We start from the raw sequence: 27,079 nt of genomic DNA, 5'->3' as shown, positions 1-27,079 counted from the left end.
TCTTTTGGACTTGACCATTCTTTATCGACAGACTTTGCAGCCGGGTATAGGGGTAGGGCTAGGATGGAACCAATTACGGGATGCTACTGGGTCTAGTAGCACCGCTCAGCCGAGATGCGAACATACGTTTGAAGATGCGTTTACAAAATATCATTGCTATTCGGACGAAATATAAATCAACATCAAATGTCATGCAAAAAGACAGCTGCTTTTACATCTTTTTATTTCCATATATGCTGTATCTTCTCGCAATAGCTTAAGTTACATATAAATTGGTACGATACTCTTGAAATAGTCTCTGATCAATCATTTCGATATCACAAAACTATAGATTAGTTTCTGCTCAATCTGATTTTACTTTTTCCGCTCTTTTCTTGCTTCATTTTGCAGCAATGGTTTGCGTTGACTAACAGGACATTAATGAATGTTATTGGCTTATCTTGCTACCGGCCTACCACTACTGATTAGAGTTCATGCTTTTATTTAGGATCCATTACGGTTTTTTTCCTTTTTTTTAGAAAATACTTTAAAACCAACATAACCAAACGAAACCTTTAAGATGCAAAGTGCGCCTTCGTTTCTGTTCCTATTCTAAGGAAACGCCCTACACACGGCTTCTTTCATTCTCATTGCGTAGTCTTTTTCGCACATTCGGACACCGTTTATCATTACTTGACCTGAAATTCCAATTTCAATTACTTACTTTCATCATCATGTGTGCCGTTCTTCTGCACGTTTGGAAATTCACCTGCTTTTTGCTCTAGTCTACCACTTTTGTTTGTTTACTTCCTAAGTGTCTAAGAGTAAGTCTATTGTAATCAGATTTTTGTTTCGCTTTTCTCAGCGTAGTTAATCTTTCTCTTTTATGCTATGCTCTAAAGTGACGGCATTATAATTACTTTCGGGTTTCCGTTTGCTTCTGTTAGCTTTCGATTCAAAGTTCGCACTTCATATTGCAGAGCTGTTTTTGTTTTGTTATTCTGTGTTAGGTTCCTATAGTCTATTCGATTTGACCGTTGGATACTCGCGGTTCCTATACATATCGCGTACGCTTCCCAAATATTCTAAATTTGCGCAAAAGGTATCACGAAGCGATTCGTACTAGTTGAATGGAATAGCGATTTTATTAGGCGATGTATTTAAAAACAAATAAATTCCGTTAGATCTAGTCAGATTTTTAGTTTTTGCGTATTTAATATCTGACATCTTTGCTCGTTTTATCAAATACAACGAAAGCACCAGCCGCCGCGCACGAGGTGGTATTGTCATAGATTTTATCGAAGTAAAAGAGTAAAACCCTAAATTCTATGCGTACAGTTTTGTTGCTGCAACAGAACTCCATGCATAAATTTTAGAGTTTCAATCTCAATTCGAAGAAATCAATGAAAATATCACCTAGAGCGCGTGGCGCTTTCAAGGTACCACAAAATTTGAAAAGATTTGGCATGAATACAAAAAAGAAATTAAATTCAATTTTTGGGCAATACTCCACTCTGAAAATACACATTGCAATTAAATAAAAATGCCAATTTTATAGAAAACCGTTGAGTTACAATCGTTTATTACCATGCGCTTTGCAATGAAAGTAGTCAGATGCCGTATGAATCATGATAATTACTCGGTAAGTGTTAATGCTTCATGTTAGTGTTTAATATTCAACGATACAAAAAGATTCTTCCATCACATCGATTGCACAGTCTTGTGCTTCGGCTCATCGAAAAAAATTGACACAGATACTTTCATACTGACACTATTCTATTACCACTGCAACGACTTTCGCTTATCCCAAGTGAGGGCGAGTTTATTACTGAATAAAAGCAATTTATACTCTCTATTTGTGATTGATTTATTTTAGTGTTTGATGCACATTTCCTTTTGGCCGATTATACAATTCAGGTTAATAACAAATGCTTTGAATTTCTTTTTTTACTGTTGGATAGACGTTGCATAGAATTTAATTAAATAGAAAAGAGGTCTCACAGAACTCAGTTAGTAACACTTTGCGATTAAGATTTCTCCTTTGGGATAAGCATAAAGATGGCATCAGTAACACCATCACCGGTCGTTTCCTGTTAAATTGTTCTTGTTGTCGAAGCTGCTGTAACAGTTAGAATCAATCAGTACAAAATAGTTTGCTGCTTATGTTAGAATTTTGGGTATTCTTTGTCTGTCGTAAAAAATACATACAAAATACATGTAAAATCTGATCACGCGTTCGGTTCACCTTTCACATAATGCTTCTTTATTTGCCATGCTTCTTATTTTGTTGTTGTTGCTGTTGCTGCACATCACGGAAACATCTGACGCGACTCTACGCCGCTAAGTAATAACACACTACGATCCCTAGCAGAGTTGGCATAGAATGAACAGTACAGAAAACATGCAAACACTACGCTCCCTGCCGCCGCTCCGCACTGCGGAATCACGACAGAATGGCAACACTCCGTCGCACGTTGCCTTGCTGGTGAATGTTGTCGATTGAGGACCACTTTTTCATGCCATTCTTCAGTGCTTCGGCAGTAGCCTTGTCCTGCATTACTCTGGACATGGCTTCTAGCTTCTGGGCCCGTTCCTTCGAGAGGGGTTCCGTTGGGAATGATAGTTCGTTAGCTTCGGCCAGTGTTCGCAGGTCGAAGTAGTACTTGGCGTACACCGACGACGGTACGTTTATGTTGAACTGGAGCAGTTCGAGAAATTGCCTTTCGAGTTCGTTCATATCTTCCACGGTAATGTCTTTCAGTATCTGACAGTAGTCTACATTCCAGACGGCCTGATCGTCCCACACCTTGGAAGCAAGCAGAATTGCACCGAGCACTATCCGCTTCCAATTGCAAGGCGCAATATCCAATTCGGCGTACGTGAGTAGCCTTTCCAAGTAAATTAGAGTGATAATGGCACATTCTGCTGTTAGTTGGGCGGCGTTGAACAGCGTCCGAACAAACTTATAGATCTGTCTATGTTCCGGATTATGTTTGTCGTAATCGTCCGACACCGGATCCCTGGTAAGCGGATGCAATTTTTCATCAAATATGTCTATCCTTCGCTCACTGTTGCGCGTTTTTATGTGATAGTAGATGGCTAGCGAGACGCATTTGACTGTGTTCTTCAAATTCGGCTGGGAAACTGTCGAATCGTCCAGATAGATTGTCGAGCAAGAACTACTTTTCTTCAGGACGATTCCCCCTTGGGGTGCTATTTGATGCTGGGATCTCTTTCGAGTCATACCATTTTCCAGACTTTGCTTCGATCGTTCCAGGAACATTGTGCCCGCGGAGGGATCCACCGAAGGGTCGTGCTCCCCATCGTCACCTTCGCGCTCGGAGATGTGCTGAAGATTGTTGGTCGAAAGTTCACCTTCCGGTAGATGCTCTTCAAATACCGGTACCTCCTTAGCCTTGCGCGTTGGCGGAGGACTCGAGTACGAGCAGCAGGAATTTTTGTTACCCATTTCTTAGCTGCTTCCTTCACAAGCACACACAACACACATCAAACCGAACGGGACTGTGGCATGCTTTGCAGATAATCTTATGGAATAGTATTATCTTGTCGCTCTTACCCCGTTATCATCACTGTTTACTGCGAATAGCTTATCTTTGATTTCTAAAAACGTTCGCTGCTTCTTATCTCGCGTCAATGACGAATCTGATAAAATCTCTTTTGTGCCAAGCAATGAGTAATATCGTTATACTATGTACATATATTTAATTTTGTTTCTAAGCAATTCACTACAATTTGTAAAATATATGACTAGTACTTTATCGGCTTACTAAACTCTAAAATTCCTTTTTCAATCCGAATTGTATTTTTTTCTGTCACTGCGGTTTCGTTTCAATCTTAATCTGTAAAATTTTGGCACTAGATCCATATGGCCTAGATAGACGTGCTCGATTTATTGCTGTGTGCCTGTGTTTTATGTAACGCACAACGCTCGACAGGTTATTGGCGGATATCTGTGGTTCAACTGGTAAAATTGTTTTGATACACACAGGACAGTGTCCCCGGTGCGGTGTGCTCCTGTGCCTGTGCGACAAGCTTATTGCCGTCTGCGCTGTGATATGCTACTATCTGCCCAATATTTCTACACCTCACCACGAAAATATGGCGGTAGCTTTCGTTCGGTTGTTATCTCTAACTGCCAGAAAGCAGCAAAATTTGCGGGCTGATTTGTACCGGTGGAAGTTGTCTCTGCGGAGATAAACCTTAAACCTGATAGTGGATCTATAAGAAGAGAGATAAAAAAGAAACTTATTTTCATGGTGAAAAGTGCTGGTATCAACACATAAATTCGCATGTATTTATGTTATTTATTTACAAAATTCATTCAACGCGAAATGTTCTTAATAATCACTAATATTAATAGAGATTAATTTATATAAATTACATTAAACAGAAAGAATTATCTACACATCGCGTTTTCTTGGAAAAGTTGCCTTTTAATAGCGTCCGAAAGCGACCAAAATCGAACAAATCACAACAACAACAACAACAACATTTTTCTTGATTGTATTTGAAGAAAATTAAGTTTTTTAATCAAACCAGTTCATGATACACTAGAGATTTGAATAATATTAGTCGTGAACGCGTGCTTTCGTTCTCCATCTTTCACCTTTCATTATTCGCCTCTCTGTTTGTTTTTCCGTCTTTTCATTTTTCGTCGTTTGGTTTTTTCGGTTTTTGTCCCTAATTTTCGTAGTCAGTCAGTCATTCGCAGTCCTTTTCTATCGTCTATTCTTTGGCGTTTTCGATTGGTCTTAATGACGTCTTTTTGTCAACATTTTTGGTCTTTTTGGGTATTTCTTGTCATTGTTTCGCTGTCTTTTTATCGAATTTTCGACAATATTACTACATCTATTTATAGTCTCGTCGTTTTCTATTGCCTTTTTTGACTTTTTTGTCGCTTTCGGCATCTATTTGCTGTCTTATTGTCACAGTTTCGTTACTTTATCATTGTATTTTCGACATTTTTCGCTGTCTTTTTACTATCTTTGTTTTCTTTTCTTCGTATTCGTCGTTTTTTTCAGTGTTGCGAAGCCCACACTCGTGTGGTCTAATTTTCGTGTGTGGCTCACACACGCGTACTCGTTCTTACGAACACTCTATTAAGTCTATTAAGCTCACAGACACGTTCGTCGCCTTCGCTCGTCATTGCAGCTCGAGTAGCTGATACGGATCGCTCGAGGACGTAAGATGAAGAAGAAGTGAAAACGTAATGCAAAATCTGTATCCTCACGGGCAAGTGATTGCCTCTTGAGCAGGCTGTGCAAAAAGACGCTATGAAGCTGTGCGCTCGCAAGTGTGCAGGTAACAGAATGTCTACATACAACAACGGCGGATGTTTGTCGCACACTTGCGTCACTGATGTAGGAGTTATGCTATGCTTCTCATACTCGCTCGCGTAAGAGAAGGCGTCGTCTGCTTCTGGCTCGATTCGCAACGTTGGTTTTTTTATTTTTTGTGACTTTTCGACGAGCTGTCACAAATTTTTTGTGACTTTTGTGATTTTTTTCGCAGGTTCGGCGTTTACCTGACGTTATTTTATCGTTTTATTTTCTTTATACATTCAAGTCGCTTTTTACGCGAAGGATACGTCCCGCGTAAATCAAAACCGCGTAAAAAACCCGTGTAAATTCCGAAATTCGCGTAAAAAAACCACGTAAATTCCAAAATTCGCGTAAAAAATCAAAATTTCGCGTAAAAACAACTTTGTAGATTTCAACATTACGTGAAAAAATAGACGTTTGGAGCAAATACGCGTATATTCCGAAATTCGCGTAAAAAACCACGTAAATTCCAAAATTCGCGTAAAAAAACCGTGTGAATTTCGAAATTCGCGCAAAAAAACCGCGTTAAAAGCGACTTCAGTGTACATTTGTTATTAGTCTTATTTTCTTCGCTTTTGTTATCTTTTCATTGTCTTTTGTCGTCGTTTCGTTTTTTGAGGTAGAACTACGTCTTACCGCAGGGTGTCTTTCCATAATTTAGATACTGGTTACCGTCACGAAAATATGAAAACTTTTGAACACTAATAATTTTGTCTCCAAAAACACCCACGTGTCAATTTTGGTTCCATTTGCTTGATTAGTTCTCGAGTTATGAGGAAATTTGTTTTTCATTTGTACAGGAGCCCCCCCCTCTTAAAGTTGGGAGGGGTCCTAATTCACCATAGAAAATATTCTTGCCCTCGAAAACTTTCACATGCCAAATTTGGTATCATTTGCTTGATTAGCTCTCGAGTTATGAGGAAATTTGTATTTCATTTGTATAGGAGCCCCCCCTCCTAAAGTGAGGAGGGGTCCCAGTTCACCATAGAAAAAAATTTTGTCTCCAAAAACACCCACGTGTCAAATTTGGTTCCATTTGCTTGATTAGTTCTCGAGTTATGAGGAAATTTGTATTTCGTTTGTATAGGAGCCCCCCCTATTAAAGTGGGGGAGGGGTTCTAATTCACCATAGAAAATATTTATGCCCTAGAAAACTTTCACATGCCAAATTTGGTTCCATTTGCTTGATTAATTCTCGAGTTATGAGGAAATTTGCATTTCATTTGTATAGGAGCCCCCCTTCTTAAAGTGGGGAGGGGTCCCAATTCATCATAGAAAAAAATTTTGTCTCCAAAAACACCCACGTGCCAAATTTGGTTCCATTTGCTTGATTAGTTCTCGAGTTATGAGGAAATTTGTATATCGTTTGTATAGGAGCCCCCCCTCTTAAAGTGGGGAGGGGTCCTTATTTACCATAGAAAATATTTTTGCCCTCGAAAACTTTCACATGCCAAATTTTGTTCCATTTGCTTGATTAGTTCTTCAGTTATGAGGAAATTTGTATTTCATTTGTATAGGAGCCCCCCCTCCTAAAGTGAGGAGGGGTCCCAGTTCATCATAGAAAAAATTTTTGTCTCCAAAAACACCCACGTGCCAAATTTGGTTCCATTTGCTTGATTAGTTCTCGAGTTATGAGGAAATTTGTTTTTCATTTGTACAGGAGCCCCCCTATTAAAGTGGGGGAGGGGTTCTAATTCACCATAGAAAATATTCATGCCCTAGAAAATTTTCACATGCCAAATTTGGTTCCATTTGCTTGATTAATTCTCGAGTTATGAGGAAATTTGCATTTCATTTGTATAGGAGCCCCCCTTCTTAAAGTGGGGAGGGTCCCAATTCATCATAGAAAAAAATTTTGTCTCCAAAAACACCCACGTGCCAAATTTGGTTCCATTTGCTTGATTAGTTCTCGAGTTATGAGGAAATTTGTATATCGTTTGTATAGGAGCCCCCCTCTTAAAGTGGGGAGGGGTCCTTATTTACCATAGAAAATATTCTTGCCCTCGAAAACTTTCACATGCCAAATTTTGTTCCATTTGCTTGATTAGTTCTTCAGTTATGAGGAAATTTGTATTTCATGTGTATAGGATCCCCCTCTCCTAAAACGGGGAGGGGTCCCAATTCATCATAGAAAACAGGGTGGCAACTACCTGGAAAAACCTGGAAAACCTGGAATTGTCAGGGAATTTGAAATTACCTGGAAAAACCTGGAATAATCAGGGAATTCTTAAAAGAATCAGGGAATTTTTCAAACAACCCCAATGATCGATTCATTGAGTAGTCAAGAACACTTAGAAATAGATAAAGAAGTACGGCACACAAGCGATAGATTGGGTTATCGATAATTAGCTCAGTGTTTTGCAAAGAGTATTATTCTACGAGGCAAGCGAAATTAAAAATTAGCTCAAACTGCATTTTTGCATGGCTTATGGCTCGAAGAACGAAAATTAAACATACGAACATTTTCGCGTGGCTGGCAGGAAAAGCACCACGGCGGGTTCGAGAGCTAGCCGTAATGGGCACTAAAACTCCGCTTGCGCCTGAGTTTGCAAATAAACTTGCGCGGGAAAAAGGACAGATGAGGAACTCACGGTAGGAGAGTAATTTGCTGGTCGGCAGAATAAGAGAAAGTGATTGAAGAATTCGCCTAGGGAAATAGAGTAGGTAGGGAAATTTTTCTCAATACCTCGTAGATTGATAAACAATTCAAATATCAATGATCGAAACACATTTTCAGTTAAAATTATATCGCAATATGAAATCTAGAATTTGATTAAACACCGGGAAAAACCTGGAAAAATCAGGGAATTTGGTTTTTCGTATTCAGTTGCCACCCTGGAAAAAATTTTTGTCTTCAAAAACACCCACATGCCAAATTTGGTTCCATTTGCTTAATTACTTCTCGAGTTATGAGGAAAATTGTGTTTCTTTGGTACAGGAGCCTCCCCTCTTAAAGTGGGGAGGGGTCCTAATTTACTATAGAAAATATTCTTGCACTCGAAAACCTTCACATGCCAAATTTGGTTCCATTTGCTTGATTAGTTCTCGAGTTATAAGGAAATTTGTATGGAAGCCCCCCCTTTTAAAGAAGAGAGGAGTTACAATTCCCCTTATAAAGAGGGGAAGGGTCTCAATTTACCATAGAATAAATTCTTGTCACCGAAAACACCCACATGCCAAATTTTGTTCTATTTGCTTGATTAGTTGTCGAGTTATGCAGAAATTTGTGTTTCATTTGTATGGGAGCCCCCCCTCTTAGTGGGAGGAGGGGTTTCTAACCATCACTAAAACCTTTCCTGGCCCCAAAAAACCTCTACATGCATATTTTCATGCCGATTGGTTCAGTAGTTTTTGATTCTATAAGGAACATACGGACAGACAGACAGACAGAAATCCTTCTTTATAGGTATAGATATAGAATTTCGATAATAAAAAAAGTTGCGTATTAATTTGTATTTTTCGCTGGTTGAACAGGTAAGCTAAACCACCACGAGCCGCCACTGGACTCAATGAACATTCAAACTAAAAGTCTACTTTTGCTACGGTGGGCCGACCACGTCGCAAGGATGCCTGAAAACTGTGCAGCGAACTCTGTTCTTTTCAAGAACCACACCGGCACCAGGAATGAAGGGGACCAACGCGCTGGATGACATGACCAGGTTGCAACCGTCTTACGTCTTACGAATTGGTGACGAGTAGCCCAGGACCGAGAACAATGAAGACATGTTCTTAATACAGCACAAGCCTTTCCGGCGCTATGCTGATAGAGGAGGAAGTAAAAAATAGTGAAATTTATGAACCAAACACAATAGTGCATAGAAACCCAGTTACGCTGTTGATATTTGACAGTTTTCCAATGGGTTTTCTGACAAGTTTCCGCATTGTGCTTCGGCCTTTAAACGACAATTGCCGTTCAATATACGTTCAAATTTATACTTGGGTCTCTTTTTTAATCCTGACAGTGTAGAATAGCGTTTTTGGCCAGACTTGAAAAAATTTACGCGAAAATTTTATATTTATTCATCATCTCATCAATATTTTAATGTACACATTCGAGCGGCATATGCGCTACTTTCAAATGATATCATCGGTGTTGTCACCGTTTTACGACCTTGCCAGTCAGCGACTGGCGGGCTGTTCGGAAATTATGATTCAAATCTACACATTACGTTTATCCAGTGCATTTTCACTCAAGATCCAAGTATTATACGCCATGTGCGTAGAATACAAATCAATAACTTAGCAACACGCCAAAATTTGTTGTGGAGCTAATTAGTTCACATAATCATAAAGGTTAGCCTGCTTGTCGTTTTGCGGAACTGCATACTCTAACTCTATTCAGATGTAACAACAACAGTATTCCATATTTGCATACCTTATCATATTTATCAGCAGGCAATGTGTAAAGAGTCGTAAAGAACAAAAAAACACCTAACCAGCAATTCGAAATGTCGTTTCAATTAGTGGCCTACATTCAAATGATGTTTGCTAACCTTATCATGCACCGATATTGCCCGATATCATGGTCCTATTTACCCTCATTTCGCTACCAATTGCCAACATTGGAAAACTAGTTTAAGTGTGACTTTCTTGTTGTTGGCCTAAAAAAGCGGGTTTCAACCAACAGAAACAATTGATCCGTGTTTGTCAATGGTAGTTCCCAGTTTGAATAAATAAGCAGAGAAAAGTTGTCAAAATCATCGTTGAAGTTTAAAAAACAAAGTAAGAAACAACCACCTGTTACCATTGATCAAGAGATATTTGCAGACTAAACATTAGTGCTGGAGTTAAAGACAAACTCGCTATATTTATAGTCAAGTATTAATATGTGCCGTAAGAATACAAATTTTCTTTCTAAATAAACTATTCTTTTAAAGAAAGCCACAGATAAATTCAAACAGTTGTTGAAATCATTCCCTTCAATCTTAAAGAAATATATTACTTATCATAATATAAGGCTACCAACAAACATGATCAATTTGATTGTTTTATGCACAAACAATTCCAAAAGTGCTCGCAATGTAACCCAACTAACAAATTGGACGATACAGCCTTTCCCCGATTACCGCTGGTAATCGGTTTATCGCATTTAGCATAACCACTAAAGCGATTACTCGAATCAACAGGAAATCGCCAGGTGCTTAAACTGGATTGGGACTGGGACATACTTATATGTCTACGAAAAAAAACTTTAGAACAGCAGCGCGTGTATCAATACTGTACTTCCGATTGCGTTCACTTTCTGACTCAGTTACTTACTCGTCTTTTTAATTGTTTGTTTTTGGTCAAGTTAGACAATAATTCACGGGTGGTTAACTCTTCCACATTTAGTTTTATAGAATGGATTCGACCTTGGAGATTTAGGGAACAGTTTGGCAAAAAACAGCGAATATAATTCCCACAGCGTAACCTAGTATGAAAGAATGATTAATGATGATAACATTACGATTCATAACAGATAGGTATATGTAGTCGGTTGAGAGCATAACCAAGGAGTCGAAATTTTCCAACATTTCATTTATAATATTTTTTTTATCTGTGCTGCAGGTGCTCTTCGTACTGGATTTGTGTGGATTGAACCATCAGCTAGCTATGGGTCATAGCTCATAGGTGTACCTTAGTACGCCATTTGTCAATATTTTACGACCACGGTTTCATGGCCCGAAGCAGTTGTATAACGTCCAAAATGACGTGTTATTGCTGCACGGGACAACACTTTGCGATAGTATGTATCACTTCTTGTAATTTTTTGTTATCAGCCGACAACACAGCACAGGATTACTTGAATGGACATTGCCCGCGGTCAGGTAAAATACTCCAGGGTGAATCACATGTGTCGTACAATTGATTGTATAGTGAAGTCATGTTTGATTATTCGGAAATTATCAGTTCTTGTCACTTTACTGAAACAATCCACAATTTTTAATCTAATTAAAATCAAACACCAGCTCTGCTGTCATATCTAATAGTCAGAACTTATTGCAACGAACTTGGCAATCGTCCGTTAGTGTGGAGTCGAAACTTGAACCGCCCTGGTGGCCGACTATTTCGATTTTTTTTTGCTAAACCGTCATCAACGGCACAAGAAGCAAAAGGTGCTGATGTTATCGAATCGTGTGTGGGATTCAACCACAGCAGTAATGTGAGGCCAAACTCTCGGATGACATAAATTTTTGGTTTTATTACACATGTTCGATAGCATGTCATCTAGCTGTCTGGAGTAGTGTGGTGTTTCCACATTGGGTTTGATATTATGGAGCTACAGAGCGGCCCCTACAAACCACAATTTCAACACTTCAAAAGCGGTATTTTGCAAAGTACAAATCCAGATGTTCTCTAGAATTGTACCGAATTGAGATTTCTGTTACTAAAATTTTTTAAAACATTAGTCACAATATAAGATTATTTTGAAATAAGAGATACGGTTCAATGAGTATGTCACTAGAACGCTGATTATAACTGTATAACATAATGCCATAAAGATATGTCGTATGTGGCAATAATTTAGAGCAGAACTGGCATGGTGGCCCGAGACTGAACTTCGTGATTGCACAAAAATACAGAATGTTATGCTATTGCCAATTTTGTTTCCACGTTTTCATTTGATAAGGCTTATTCGCAGAAACTTTAATGAATTAAGCTTCTATTTTTCAACAACTCTACTATGAGCTAGTTGTAGGAAAGAATGGGTCTACGTAGTATAATCGTATATAACCTTATTTGTAATTGTGTTATTATTTCAGCAATTCTTGCCTGTCGAGCTTTTTTTGCAAGTTTTGATCATTTGAAAACAGGACACTTTCGAATGCGTATATTTCAACAGAAACATTTTCTAGAGATGAAACAAAGACATAAACATTATATGTACTTCATAAACATAATTGAAACAAATCATCGTTATTTCTAAGAAATACTCTCACTTTACTGTTGATACTGTTGATGATTTCTTCAGTCAAGTCATGGTCTTGGCCTGTTAGTTACACCAATTTTTCATTCGACCAATACCGCTCGATCTGCAAATGCTGATACCAATACCGCTAGTTTGAGACTTCGTTAGGGTTGTCTGTCTATTTCCACGGTAAAACTTGGACCTTACCGAAATCGGATTTGCCGCACAGTACAACGATCAGCATTCAGTTTTATTTATTGCTAAATCATAATCCGAGATGTTGGGATCACCCTTGACTTTCCGAAAGATTTTCAACCACAGTTGACGATCAAGGGTCCCTTGTACTTCAAGCTCTGGGCAAAGAGTCCTTTTTAAGCTCGAAGAACATTTTCCCCGCTTGAGTACGACCCATCTTCCCCACATTGGCCCCAAAGCTCTTGGAGCGCATCATCATAACATAACCTTGCATAGTAGACGGCGTATGACAGTTTGCCTGTCAGCTTTATTACTCATGTATACATGCTATGTGCAACATACATGCTACATGCGTTGTATGTAACGTTTATCAAAGTAGTAACATTGCATACGTTCAATTCTCAAAAGATTGTGCATTTGAAAACAATTAAACAAAATCAAGAACACAAACGATTACTTTCCCGCTACCTTACTGAAATTAAAGATTGTTTTTATTATCCATGGTTTCCCACGTTGAAGGGATTTCACCAATTCAATCCTATTTTATCAACAGCACATCTTTTCACTACACTTCTAATGAAACGGCAAGCTTGCGTATTCATACAGAGCCGTATTATAACCGAACACTACAGCTGTAGCACATTTTTTCAACACAGATATCAAATTCGCCGAGGTTTAATCGTCACGCAGTAAAGAATTTGCGATCTGTTGGGACAACGAACTTGTGTCATATTTTCTTGCACACTTCCCTAACACAGACATCAAATTGGACTAGGTTTAATCGCGTTCGTAAGAAATCTGTTGGCACGAGGGGGCTTTGTCACTCTCTCTGGCGTACTTCCCAAGCAAGGACATCAAAATGGTATAGGTTGAATCGCGGTGTTAAGAAATATTGTTGAAACGTGGGAACTTTGTCACTTGTTTTGGCTTACTTCCCAAGCACAGATATCTAATTGGTATAGGTTTAGATCATCGTTAAGAACCTTCCAACCAATCACGAAGCGAGAATTCTGGTAAAACATAGGTTCATTATTTTCAATTTTTCAATAGTTCAACATCAAGAACCCATACTTTTCTTCATTTGGGTCAATTCTTAGAAGATTTTCCGATCGGTTGATGTAAGTACATGGAAAATCGATCGGAAAACCGCGGAGCTATTAGCGCTCAAAACCTTTCATTTTTCGTGACGCTCGCATTTTTCGATTTTTTGGAATGACACCCTATCGCAAAACTTGCCGTAAGACGTAGTCCTACGTCAAAAAGGGATGGGTCAAAGACAAGACAATTTAATATACTTTCTTGTCGTTTTGGAATTTTTCATTTCGAATTAGCCCCCACCCAGCTAGCACCAACTCGTATATCAATGTACGAAAATTATCGTAAATATCTCCTAACAAACTCGAAATCGTAACTAAAGCTGGATAAAGTGGGACCAAGTTGATTTTCTATCGTATATAATGATAATAACTGACACACATACGATTTTCAGCACAAAATCGTATAGTAGTACGGAGCGACTCGCGCTTAATCGGATATTATCGTATATAAATACTTATATAGTCGTGTCGCTCAAAATTAGTACGGATATGCCAATTTTGCGTATCAAATACGATTTATTAGCATGTATATCTGTACGTAATGCTGATTGTTACCTTCTTTTTTTTCTTCAGCGAGGTGTAGGACTGTAGCGTATTGCTGATTGGGTCTCGGTCCGGTTCGCGAGCAAGCTGAGTAGGTATTCGGCGGCTGAACTAACACACTTCGGTCAATTGAACGCCGTTCCTCGGACCAAGAGGACCAATATCACGCAGGATTGCTCAGTGAGGTCATAGTGTCATAATTCGTCATGCATTGTCTTGCTGCCGTCTATTCGTCTTAACCTAAAAACGCCACAACCATCCTCCTTCATATCTACAACTTCATATCTAGGTGCCTTGTAATGTGTCAGTCTACGGACAACCCTAAGCCCAGAGCTCACTGGGAACGTATTGCAAAGTTGCCAGGTAGATAAATTCAATTCTGCAGTAATTCTACTTGCATAAATGCATACAATGGGAAACCCTTGAGGTGATGGTGGCTACCCCCATACATACATACTAGAGATGGTCGGGTAGCAGAAAATTTGCCCGAAACCCGCACCCGTACCCGTACCCGCCGGGTTCGGGTCGGGTTCGGGTATTGAAAAAAAATAATTTGCGGGTTCGGGCCGGGTACGGGTTCTTATTTTTGTTTTTGAAACCGGGTACGGGTCGGGTCGGGTATCTCTATTGACCACATTTAACACTAAAAATGGTCGGGTACCCGGGCCCGTCCCGTACCCGACGGGTTGCGGTCGGGTTCGGGTATCAAAAATAATAAACTTGCGGGTTCGGGTCGGGTACGGGTTTTTAATTTTTTTCTTAATCGGGAACGGGTCGGGTTCGGGTATTCAAATTTTCATACCCGACCATCTCTAATACATACATACACATACATTGCATCAATTCAGGCGTATTGCATAAATTGAACATGAGATTGCAACAGTCATTAATAGTGTAGAAGAGAGCATCATCGGGCACGGGGCACGAAACGACTGGTATGAGGGTGATGCATGAGAACACTGTGCAAGCGGCAATGATGCATAAAGCCGTTCGTCAGAAAGTGGAAAGACATCGACATAAGAAAACGCAGCGAATCAAAATCTTCCGGGTGAAGAAGTGCTATCTGGAAAAGCAAGAGTATACGGAGTAGAAACAGCTGCATGGTAGCACATCGATGAACACCTGACAATTCAGGCGGAGAACAACGGCGTTGCGACAAACGTGGAAGAAGTACCAGTTTTAACAATAGGAAAAGTCAAAGAGGTGATCAAGTAGCTAAAGAACAATAAATCGGTTGGAAAGAATAACATCGGAGTGGGATTTGGAGTTGGTCATTTGTTCATTGACTTCAAAGCTGCATATGATACCATCGACCGCAAAGAGCTATGCAAAATTGTTTTATCTATGATGGGTAGTACACAGTGTTGTGTTTAGATTTCCGGTGGATTGTCGAGTTCATTCTGATCACACAAAGGGCTTCATCAAGATGATGGTCTGTCATAGCTGGTGTTCAACATAGCGCTATGAACCGAGCGGATATTGACACGCACGGTACGATCATCACCGTTACCCGGCAAACATGGTGTTTGCTTCAAATGCGCTGGGAACAAGACCGCTAGGGGCCCAATGTATAAGATAGTTAGACCAGGTGGAGTCTAGGACAGGACATGACACGTTGTATCACAAGAGAGCCAATTTGCTGTCAAAAACGAGCCAGCTTCCTGATTGGCTGATTTCATGCGTGCAACTGTAGAATCAAAAATTCACAAGAGAAGCGCAAAAGTGTTGCTGGAAACCACAGCAAACCCTGAAACAATCAAGTTTTTCACGTTACTATGTTTTTAAGAGTTTGTTTATCGTGGCGTGTTAACATAAAACAAACTAAATCGAAGTGTAAGTATTATTTGATCAGATTGGATCTATTTTTGTGTAATTAGTGATCAACTAGGACAAGTGGCTTCTATCATAAACTGCAGCTGCATTCTTGGAAACACTTTTCGCTTTCCGTAGTAAATTTTGAAAGGGAATCGCCCACCTCCACGACATCGCTATCTTGGTCTACAGAGTTTGACAGTACCCCCATTAAGTCGGACCCCTCAGTATTGTACCCCAAACAACAATGGCCGTCGCATTGATTTTCTATGAAGTGATTTCCCGCCCAGTATTTTTGACGTTTCAGATTCAGTCACAGAAAAATGGCGACGTGCCGGGGGGTCGGAATCGCCAAAACAAAAACAAGAAGAAGAAGAAGTCACATGTCATGTCCTGTCCTAGGGTGGAGTGAGGTCTGTCGCGAGTACACGGTGTCCAAGGAATTAGAGAGCGGTTACGCACAACAGAGTGAAGTGGAGAATTTTTGTTCACGAAGCTATGTTTTAGGGCGGAAATCCCAATTAAATAATAATAAAGTAAGAACAATAATAGCGACGCTGAAAGTTTCAAAAAATCACTCCATATTATCAGAAAATTTCAGAAGTCCAATTTCTGTTGAATCTATATCTATAAAAATGAAGTTCTGTCTGTCTGTCCGTATATTGCTTATAGGGGGCTCCGTAGCCGCAAGGTTATCGAGTCTGTTTTGACAAGTGAGTGGTCGTGGGTTCGAATCCCGGTATTTACCCTTCCTTCATGCATGCTGAATTCTATTTTTACCCTCTGAAACCTCTTTATAGTGCAAATGTCCCTCTTATAGTTAAGTGTACTGGTCAGAGGTACGAATGAGTCCTTGCTAGGGACGGCTATAATATGGGATAGTGCTGGCAGCGTGGAATAAGTGGGTAAAGTAGATCAAGCTGTGAAGGATGGGTAAACCCCAATACACACAAGCACGTTTAATAGCTCATTCAATAGCGATTATAGCAAAAAGAAATGCAGTGCAGGTCATACAACAAACACCCGGGTGGTATCACAATAGATCAACTATACTGGTCGCAGTGATGAGTCCACACATGAAAAAAAAATATTGCTTATAGAACTACTCAACGGCGTGAAAATTTGCATACAGGGGTTTTTGAGGCCGGAGAAGATTCTTATTTTAGTTAGAGACCCCTCCCCCTAAGAGGGGGCTCCCATACAAATGAAACATAAATTTTTGCAGAACTTGAGAACTAATCAAGCAAATTGAACCAAATTTGGCATGTGGTGGTTTTTGGAGGCAAGAATTTTTTCTATGATGAATAAGAACCTCTCCTCTCTTTAGGAGGGAGGGCGGGGCTCCCATACAAAGGAAATACAAATTTTTTCATAACTCGAGAACTAATCAAGCAAATGGAACCAAATTTGGAATGTGGGTATTTGCGGAGGTAAGAATTGACTCTATGGTGTACTGATCCCCTTCTAAGAGGAAGGGCTTCCATACAAATGAAATACAGCCCTCTCCTAGATTTAGGTTTATTTGTTTTCCTTAGTCTAGTGACCTCCATTACTTTTCTTCAATTGAGTCCGTATGAACGACAGCGAGTAAGAAGAGGATCACCTCTATGAAATGGTACTTTCCGCGAAAAGTACCGCGAGTAAGTTCCGCGTAATGGTCAACCGAAAATTGGTTTTTGCGCAAAATGGTAATTCGGTGAAATGTTATACATACAATCACGGCGAATATATCGCGGCGAAAAAATGCTATCAACTATATTTTCTTTGACGTAGCAATGGGAGGAGTTGTTTTCTACTTTACTGTGAGGAAAAATTGAAAATTTATGTATTAAACTACCCATGCTTTCATAATTACGTAATTGCCAAAATGAATCATCTACGGTTGAACTCTACAAAAACTTCCAAAACTCGAGATCGTGGCAAAGTTCATCCGAGATTTACAATTTAAATGGACCCAAAAGTGCTGAAAATTTCTCAGGTGAGCTCAATTTTGCAAATCATGAAGGAGTTTTTTTTAATTTTTTGACATTCCTATTGTTAAATAACCAAGCTTCCTACGGTTCGATGAGATTGGATAATTGGGATACCTCAGCCATTTTTGGACATTTTTGCGCAAGTGCGTTTGAAGCGCTCCTTGGTTAATCGTTTGATTCCATCAATGCGCAATTTGACACGAGGCATGTCGAAAACTCATACGGAGTTTCCTCACAATAGAGGCATTTTCAGCGCATTATTCGCAGGTTGCATGATATTTCCTGCATTTAACTCACCGTGCCCTATTGCAATAGTAGGTAGCCATATGACTGAACTGATTGCAATTGAAGTATTTCGTAACTCGCGGCACAAAAACGCGATCAAGCTATTCTTTTCGCGGCTGACACGTTTCTATTCCTTAGAGTCATTCAGATTCAGTCATCGACGCAGAAGCACACCTTAATGAAGGGACTCGTTTTAACGAATTTCACAGAAGTCTTGTAGCCAGGGCTGAAAACAGTTGACAGAAAATAATGAGTTTGAAAAAAGGAAAATATCAGTTCATTATATTCCCTCTATTGTAACACCAACATCAAATCATAGCACTCGGAGATATTTGATACCTACATGTCCAAAGGCTGATTTTGAATTTGCGCGCGTTTTACTTTCCCTACGCAGTCTAGTGAGCTACTTTCAGTTATCAAAAAAATCAGTATTCAACAAATGAAATGATTTTTTCAGTAACGCCTCTAGACAAACAGGCAGTTAACATACATTGCGCCTATGTTCGTAAGAATTTAGTTTTAAGATTTTTTACTTAACACTTTAATTTTAATCACAATAATTGTACAACTAAACAAAAAATCTTGCTGCATATACCTAAAAAAATGAAATTCTAATAGCGTCTGAACTAACCATTCATGATTGAACACACAATGTAAATTATATTATAAGCACTTTTATTAACACTCTTGATACGCATAGGCGCTACCGGAAAAAAATCATTTAGTTGAAATGAAAATGATTTTCTTTAAAGTTCAGACTCAGTGATATCATGTGTGAGTTGACTGCCACAATCGCTAAAGGAAAAACAAAGTTCACATACTGGACGGCGGCGTTCACGATAGCGCCCTTAGTTCATTTATCAGGTAGCACGAATCATAGGTTGCTGATTTCGTAGCTAACTCATTTTGGCGCATTTTAACAGTATGATTTTGAATTTTTGCAGCTCTGCTTGTAGCAATAGCTTGAAATTACTCTTATAATTTTTTGGCAGCTTAGCTTAGCTACCTGACAATATAATTGGAATATTTTCCGCTATGGTTGCGTTGAGATGTTCGAAAGGGACTTGAGATAACTTAAGTTTTCCCTATTATTTCCGTTTGTTTTCCCCGTTCAGTGCCCTGTTATTTTAATTATACTTCCACAATTTTGTTACACATCTAGCGTAAATATTTGGACGATAATCCACGAGAAATTTTCTATTTTATAATTTCCATTTTTTATGCCGTCACACTTTTTTCCGAATGCGTTTACTCAAACAGTATGTTTGTGCAGCAGTTATACACAACTGAATAACTGATTGTGTAATTATAAGCAGTGATAATTGTGGACAGCTGCAATTTGTAATCATCGACTAGATTCTATACAACATTGTACCTTGATAATTTAACAAACGATAAAGAAGCCGTATTTTGATAAATCGTTGAAGTCACAGTGCTATTAAACGATAAACTAACAAGTCACCTATAAACAATTAGGAATTATAACTACAATGATGATCGCAATTTAACATTTTTTTGCTCAATACCTCCTTAATAAAAGGAGAAAATGGGACGGTCGATTTCTCTTTGCAGTATTTCGCAAGACGTTAGCGAAAACATTGAAAATCGCTATAAAAATAGAATAACTGATGAAAAATCTTATCTCTATGCTCCATCGCGCGTTCCGGACGGTTTGCTACTGTGTAATTTTTTTTTATTTTATCAACCTCAACCCCATTTCACTGCGCACCCCGTGCGAAGCAGCTTGCCTTCACCTTCAGCTACCAGACATCGGCTAACCGATGACGGCCTTTGATGATGCTGCGTGGCTCGACTAATCATTCAGCGCCGCATAGACAGCCTGTCAGACTTTAAGCCAGGCCAATAACGACGCTACTTCGCTGGAGTTAATGCAATTCGACAGCCCAGCTGATAAAGGGGCCGGATGATGATGATGACGGCGACGATGATGATAGCCAGCCACGAATAGCCTGCCCGAGCGTATCAGTGGCGTGAGCTACTTCCATTTTTATAGCCCGATTTCTTCTGGTTGAGTGCATATAATTCTTTTTCAGTTTGAACAAGACTAAGGGCTTACCGGCCAGCTTCCGAACCAGTTACCATTGCAAATTTATTATTTTTACTGCTGCAGCCGGATTCGCATCCGCAGAAGCAAACAATCGTTGTTTACTCTCTTGTTACAAACCGGGGCGAATTTGTTTAGAAAAGCTCGCCTCGCCTCTTCATTGAGAAGGGTTAGACCAACTCATAAATTTCATTCTTATACAAGTTTCCCAAAGTGCACAACGGGTGCATTGGTGCATCATGGTGTAAGATGGGTAAAACACAAATCTTCAGTAACTTTGAATGTTCTGCATTGTTTTGTTCAACCAATAAACCTTTCAGCCAGCTAGTAATGCTCCGTTTTTTTTTTCGAATAAAAAATCAGCAGAACATCGCATTGCTGGGCCGCTTTTGAATTGCTCTCTCGACCCATTTGGCACGGCTACACAGTTTTCCGATCCGGGAATATCCTCTTTGCTGTTACTCTTATGATTCCGGCTTTGCGGTGCACTGCAGATCGAGTGCTTTTGTACGGCCAGCTTTGTGCATACACGCTGCACCCGATGTAATGCGATGAATAGAAGGTCTCCCGAGTTTTGCTTTGTATTAGCCACATATGTAGGAAGCATACAGGTAAATGCTTTAGCATATTGTACCTCAGATTTCCTTCCTATCCTCAGGTTTACTCATCTCAGTCGGGGAATGCCCGTGCCGTCTTTTGACGTTGCTAGAAGAAAGATTTTTTTATTCATTTAAGTTTAAGAAGTACGCTTACTATTGGGAACAATGCCGGTGCCGGAAGCTGAATTGGATCTACAACGTAAAATATTCATACGGAGAAACGAGTTATGAATGGTTTTATAGGCGAGCGTTTCTCCTAGCCAAGCTCTGTGTAAAATTAATTGTCGATGATAATGAGGTCAATGTTGTACACATTTAGCTCTGTAAGATTGCGTTCATACAATCAACACAATCAGAAAATCAACATAAATTGCTAATAACCGCAAACCCAGCCAGCTTAAGTTCAGTAGGGTGAAAAGCGCTACGGCGAAAAAAGAATTCACGACAGAAAAGAAGTGAATAAAAATAAAAGCTCAACTCTTTAGCCAAAGTTAGCTGTTAAGCTAGGAAAAATGTTGCCTAGTATTATCAAGTTTAGATAATAAATTGACAATTCTCTGAAAATTTTAAGATTTCTTAACCAAATTCGGTGAATTGCTACTAAATGCAGCGCTCGGACATCGCATCTTTATAGTGACAAAATCGAATGCATACAGCACATAAACATTTAGTCTACCACGAACGTTCTGACGACAGAACCGCCCACCTCAGCCAAGCACACCAGCCAGAGGAGGCAGTTTTGTTGAGTCTGGTTATGGTTCCACACAAGTTTTGTGTCACCCGCCGCAGCATCTGGGTAATGTCTGCTCCAGAAATAGATTTCCGATACGAATATTTTGGTTCATCGTTCAAATGCATAGGCGAAGCGCAGTGTCCAATGCTTCTCCAGCCAAGCTGTTAGTCGAATGGTTTCTATCTAACTTCATCATGCTGTCAGATTATGATGGTAGGTATGGTGAATCGGAATGCATGCGGCACGCGACCAAACAAGTTGTATTTGGAAAGGATCAAGTCAACCTGCCACAACGAATGACTTCTGCGTGATTTGCCATAACGTTGAATTTAGTGAATGGTTGAACAGAAAACTGCTTGCCTTTATGTTGGGAGCAGGTACCAAAGCAAACTTATTTGTCGTTTCGAAGGTGATCAACGATGTGGAACCGCACTGCACTTGAATGTAATGAGGAACCAATTTGTACTAATTTGAACGGATTTCGTTTCCACTCGAAAGCTGCAGTGTTTTCACTGTGTGCTCTTCCCATATTGGTCCTAGTTTCAAGAGATTTATTGCAGTCCGAATTTTGACTTTCCGTCAATCAGTGTTTAAGGCTGCATTAGGATGACAGTAAATGTAAATGTTGGTTATCTCGAAAAAATCTGCAAAACTTGATTCAGAGATCGATCCAAAAACGAGCAAAATCAGTACGAAATTTTCGCTTGCAAAAAAATTGATTTTGATGCCTCATAAAATATCTAATTTTTGATGGTAAATACATGATACTCGAAGAAATAAGACAAAAACTATACGATTCTCACTTCACGATGCGTCTTCACTTCATTTTACCACGATTTAGGTACCTGAGAAACGGTTTGTACTGACCAAACACATTCAATTGTTTGATTTCAGATAATCCGTTAACTTACTTAAGTATTGAATGATGTCCAGCAGAACAAAGGACTGGAATCAACGATCTCCACTGCCGACGGTTATCTGCTATAGCTTTTACATCGAACCACAGGAGGTATTCGCCATGAAATTGATTAAGTTGCGTTGCCATGAATTTCTGGGTCTGCTTCTTCTTCGTTGTCTTCGCGGACTGAAGTGCTTCTCTGCATATCTCGTTGCTCTTCTTCTTAAGCTATGTCCGGTTCACTTCTACCTATGTTCTCCAATTTCTGTTGCTATTGATGACCTTGACGATGGAGTTCCTCGTTGGATACCCAAGCACAGGTCGCAGCGATTAATGAATACCTGCAGCTCCCAGTTAACGTCAAGGTATGATGCTGGCCCAACGAACCAATAGTCGTATGTTTGAATACCGGCTGGACGATACTACCAGGACAATCACTAGGATTGTACGAGCCCTACAATTGTCCTGTACCCCAAATCTGAATTTGGGTTTTGGTTTTGCAGTGCAGTGCAGTGATAATACGCCTACGAATCTCACGGTTAACTGCTGTCGTTGTCCGCCGTAAATAGGGGGCCAAGGTAGACTAATTCATCGAGTATCTCAAACTCATCACCATGGGTCGTTGCATATTGCCCAAGCGACGTCGGTCGACCTCGGTTCTGCCGACCAGCATGTACCGACGTTTCAGACGTATTTATCTTGAACCCAAACTTTTCTGCTTCGCGCTTTTGTCTGGTGTACTTTTCAGCCACCGTCACAGATATTCTGCCGATAATATCCATGTCAAATTGACTGGATTTGTTAAAGATTGTGCCCCACGGGTTGATATCCGCTCGTTTCATAACAACTTATAGCGCTATGTTGAACCGCAGACATGAGAGACGAAGCCCTCTGTGTGATTCGAATGAACTTGACAATCCATCTGAATTCCGACCACAGCACTGTGCCTACCATCCATCGCAGATTGAATCAGTTTGATGAGCTTTCTGGGGAAGCTATTCTCGTCCATTATTTTCCTTAGCTCTTTTCTATAAGTTGCGGCTAGACACAGCTACGAGCGTAGTATGGACCCCCTGAGCCAATGCCCCAGGGTCGGCCTGCCTATCTAAGTTTTTGCTTATAAAGGGAAAAGCTCGTAATAGTCAATGGAAAACTCGCGTTTGGTTTTACGATATGTTCACCGTTTTATTATCGTTTACTACAGTTTCTGGTTTCACTCTTCTCACTTGCTTATAAACTATCTAAGCTTTCTAGCTTGATATCGTCGACGGGACTTCAATTCACACAATTGGTATTGTTGACTGTTTCGACCGAATTAATTTAAGCGCAAGTGAGCTTTTTGTGTCTCGCCAAGACCTTTTTAGTACCCGCGAATCAGTCCTCTTAGCTAAAAGGACGTTGCCCTCGTCAAGTATAGAAAGAATGCCCGATCGTCCCTTTCGATCATCTGTGAGCGGTGTCCAGATATTGGCCTGTTTCTCCCTGGTGGCAGCGGGTGGAAACTCGATAGGTAGTGCTAGTGATAGGCTATTTCTATCTTCTTTGGGATATCTTCTGGGAGTTACACGTTAACCAGAACAAATATTTCTTATTTTTTAATAGAACATGAAACAAACGAATACAATAAATTAATGAATCCATAGAACTTTCATAGCGGAGCCTACCGACGCTTACATTTCGGTCGCTAATATCATATGCGGCTTTGAAGTCAACGAACAAATGGTGCGTGGGAACCCTGTATTCACGGTCCTTTTGGAGGATCTACCGCAAGTATTTGATCCGTTGTTGATCATTCTTCAACGAAACCGGCTTGATAAATTCACATAAATTTGTTTGCAATTGATGGTAGACGGTTTGGGACAACACTTTGCAGGCGGCATTGAGAACGTTGATCGCTCGATATTCAAACTTGTCGCACTTCTTGAGATCCGCCAGATAACCCCATTTTTCCTCTCCATCGCTAGCTTTTCAATATCCCAAATTTTGATAACTAGTCGCTGCATACGGTTGGATTTTCTGGCCCTCTTTTAATAGGCTCCGTTTTCGATGCCATCTTTCCCAGCCGATTTATTGTTCTTTCGCTGCTTGATGACCTCCTTAATTTCGCCTAGCGTTCGGGCTGGCTCCTGTGGTTGTCCCGCCGTCGAAATTGCTTTCCCCGCCGCCATGGCTCGCCTCATTAGCGCCATTCAGGTGTTCATCGGAGGGCTGCTTCCACCTTTCGGTCTCCTCATGATCTTGCATCAAAATGCAACCATTCTTATCCTGACACATTTCGGTTCGCGGCACATAGCCATTACGGGATCCATTCATTTTTTGGTAGAACTTTTGCGTTTCTTGAGAACGATGCAGCCGCACCAACTCCGCAAATTCCTGCTCTTCCAGACTTTTTCTCCCAGATGGTTTGGTTTCGCTGCAACTTCTTCTGTTTGGCCACCCGCGCAGCGTTTTCCTCATCTATCACCCTCCCATATTCATCGCCAAACCAATCGTTCCGTTGATTCCGTGCCATATGCTCGTTGAAGCTCTCCGCTATAAATAACTCCTCGTTTTCATTCATCTCTCCTAGGCCATAGCGTCTCATGACGCGTTTAGTCTTTGCGTTGTTTGAGCAAATCTTGACATTAAAATCAACCAAATGGATTTGAATGTCACCCTTCGGGCAACCACGATGTTCAGCTGACTCTAAAAACTTTTTTCTTCCTAATCTGTCTATTTATTACCATTGGTGGACAAAAGCCGTATTTCGCCCCGAGACAGACGCTGTATGCGCCGCCCCTAATCTGGAAAACTGGCGCTTGAAGAAAACTGCATGAAGGTAGCCCCCTTTCCCAATCCATTATGTCCTAGCGTATGAAATTTAATACATGTTTTCAATGTATACCGGATCATAAGCGACGATTGATTGGAGGATAGCCACCCAATATCGAACAATATATTTACATCTCAGCCAAGCATAATTTGAAAAAGTTATGTGAGGGGAATTTATGGAGTTAACTGTTATCTACAAAAGGCCTCTTAGATAACCTCGAAGTATGATGCTAATCCAATAAGCCAGTCCTTTTAGGTTCGAATCTCAGCAGGGAGAGGCTGTTATAGTTAACACGATCCTGTTAACTGGCCCCGCAATCGTAATCTAACAGCTGGCTGCGAAGTCTGTCGTATAAAAACAGATAAACAGACCAAGTTTAGATAACGGAATGTACCATCTATGCTTTGCTTTTTTTATCTACAAAATTGTCGATTTGAGTATTCTTATGTCCTTACAGCGCATTTCCGGTTTACACTGTTCGGTGCACAAAGAGCGTGCAAACTAGAAACGCCGTAATTACAAAAAAAAATGAGCAATTCACTAGCTTTTTAGAAGTTCCTTAATAGAAGACGAAAATTAAATGAAAGAAAGCTTTTTCACGATTAAATTATATTCACTTAATTATATTCACTACAGATACGTATTTCGCTTACGACTTGCAACCTTTATCAGTGGTTGTTTTCGAGTTCGAAAACCCTAAACTTTTGAACTTTTACTTTTCTATTTTTTAATTTTGTGAACAAGCTACGAGCAAAAAAGATATTGTTTTGTTATCCTATTATTTGGTTAATATAGCAACAATTGATAGTTAAATGTAATAACTAATTCCTCACCGTAAATCGTAGCCGCTTCCGGTCCAGGTATCAGCATCCAATCAACTTTCTGATTGGTCGTTTTGCATTTGCCTCGCTCGAATCACCTAGCATGCAAGAAAGTAACTAGCCGGGCAACACATTTCTTTCCAGCACTCAAATTGGTCACACCTGAAGAGCCAATCTTATTCGCGCATCGTCAGCAGCATCGTCCGAAGGTGATCGTCCTAATCATTAAAAACGCTCTCTATCACTGAACGCTGGACTGCCGGTTGAAGTACCACTATTATGCACTTCTATTCATTTCTTCTTGAGACTTCCAATGATTTCACCAGCCTATCGATCATTAAACCTGAATTGGTTTCGAAACACAAATTGGATATCTGCGTGCTCTGCTGCGTGACAATATGAATAAAAGATTAGACTTCAATTTTAACATGCCGACGTAAGGGTAGCGCAAGAGCAGGTTTATTTGTCCTAATTATTTAACCCAAAACAAGTAATAGATTTGAATAACAAACTTTTATGAGTTTTCTTTTTGTAAGGAAAAATATAAAAAACAAAGGAAACTTTTCATTAATTATCCTAAACCTAAATGCACAGCTGAATGTGGCATATAAGAAACAAAAAATAAAAAAGGTGAGAGCCGGTTTTCAATGCACTTGCAGCAACCGACCTCACCTTAAGCAAAGAACTTGCGGTTCGGTGGATAAATCGAACCGCTTGCATACAAAGGTCCAAATTTCCAGCTTCCTCCTGCTGCACCCATGCAAACTGATTCTGGCTAGCCCAATATTTTTTCACCTTCTCCAGCACAGAGGCGCACGCACTCGTTTGCAGTTTTTGCACAAACCTTAGGTTTTTTCGATTTACTTTTTTCACTAAAAACAGTGTTCTTCACTTCATCACTTGGAATCGGTTCAATTTTATAAACACTGCTAGTACGATCGCTGGTCTATTTTGATTTGTTTCAAAATCAAGACATTTTGATTAAGACTGTAAAAGATTTAACTCGACCACTAAAACTATCCGTGAACTGCGTGAG

At 39.9% G+C, this 27,079-nt stretch overlaps 1 protein-coding gene across 6 annotated transcripts; it reads right to left on the bottom strand.

The window, feature by feature from the left end:
* Positions 1–196: 196 nt before the first annotated feature.
* LOC128742219 (cyclin-Y-like protein 1) lies at positions 197–27,079 on the bottom strand. 6 transcript variants are annotated; one of them, XM_053838502.1, is made up of 3 exons: positions 26,766–27,079; positions 26,056–26,429; positions 197–4,218 (listed from the first exon to the last, which is right to left on the bottom strand). In XM_053838502.1, exon 3 carries the CDS (start codon positions 3,446–3,448, stop codon positions 2,423–2,425), a length of 1,026 nt encoding a protein of 341 aa, XP_053694477.1. In that variant the 5' UTR covers positions 3,449–4,218; positions 26,056–26,429; positions 26,766–27,079; the 3' UTR covers positions 197–2,422. The 6 variants fall into 6 exon arrangements, with proteins under 6 accessions (XP_053694477.1, XP_053694479.1, XP_053694478.1 ...); XM_053838504.1 differs by having other exon boundaries at positions 26,839–27,079; XM_053838503.1 differs by having other exon boundaries at positions 26,056–26,426; positions 26,839–27,079.

The sequence above is a fragment of the Sabethes cyaneus genome, chromosome 3, assembly GCF_943734655.1.
Source record: "Sabethes cyaneus chromosome 3, idSabCyanKW18_F2, whole genome shotgun sequence".
Classification (NCBI taxonomy): Eukaryota; Metazoa; Arthropoda; class Insecta; order Diptera; family Culicidae; genus Sabethes; species Sabethes cyaneus.
This window is presented reverse-complemented; position numbering and strand designations above follow the sequence as displayed.

Coding starts and splice junctions, on each gene's coding strand:
- LOC128742219 (XM_053838502.1), bottom strand. CDS start 3,448: ATGGGTAACAAAAATTCCTGCTGCTCGTACTCGAGTCCTCCGCCAACG.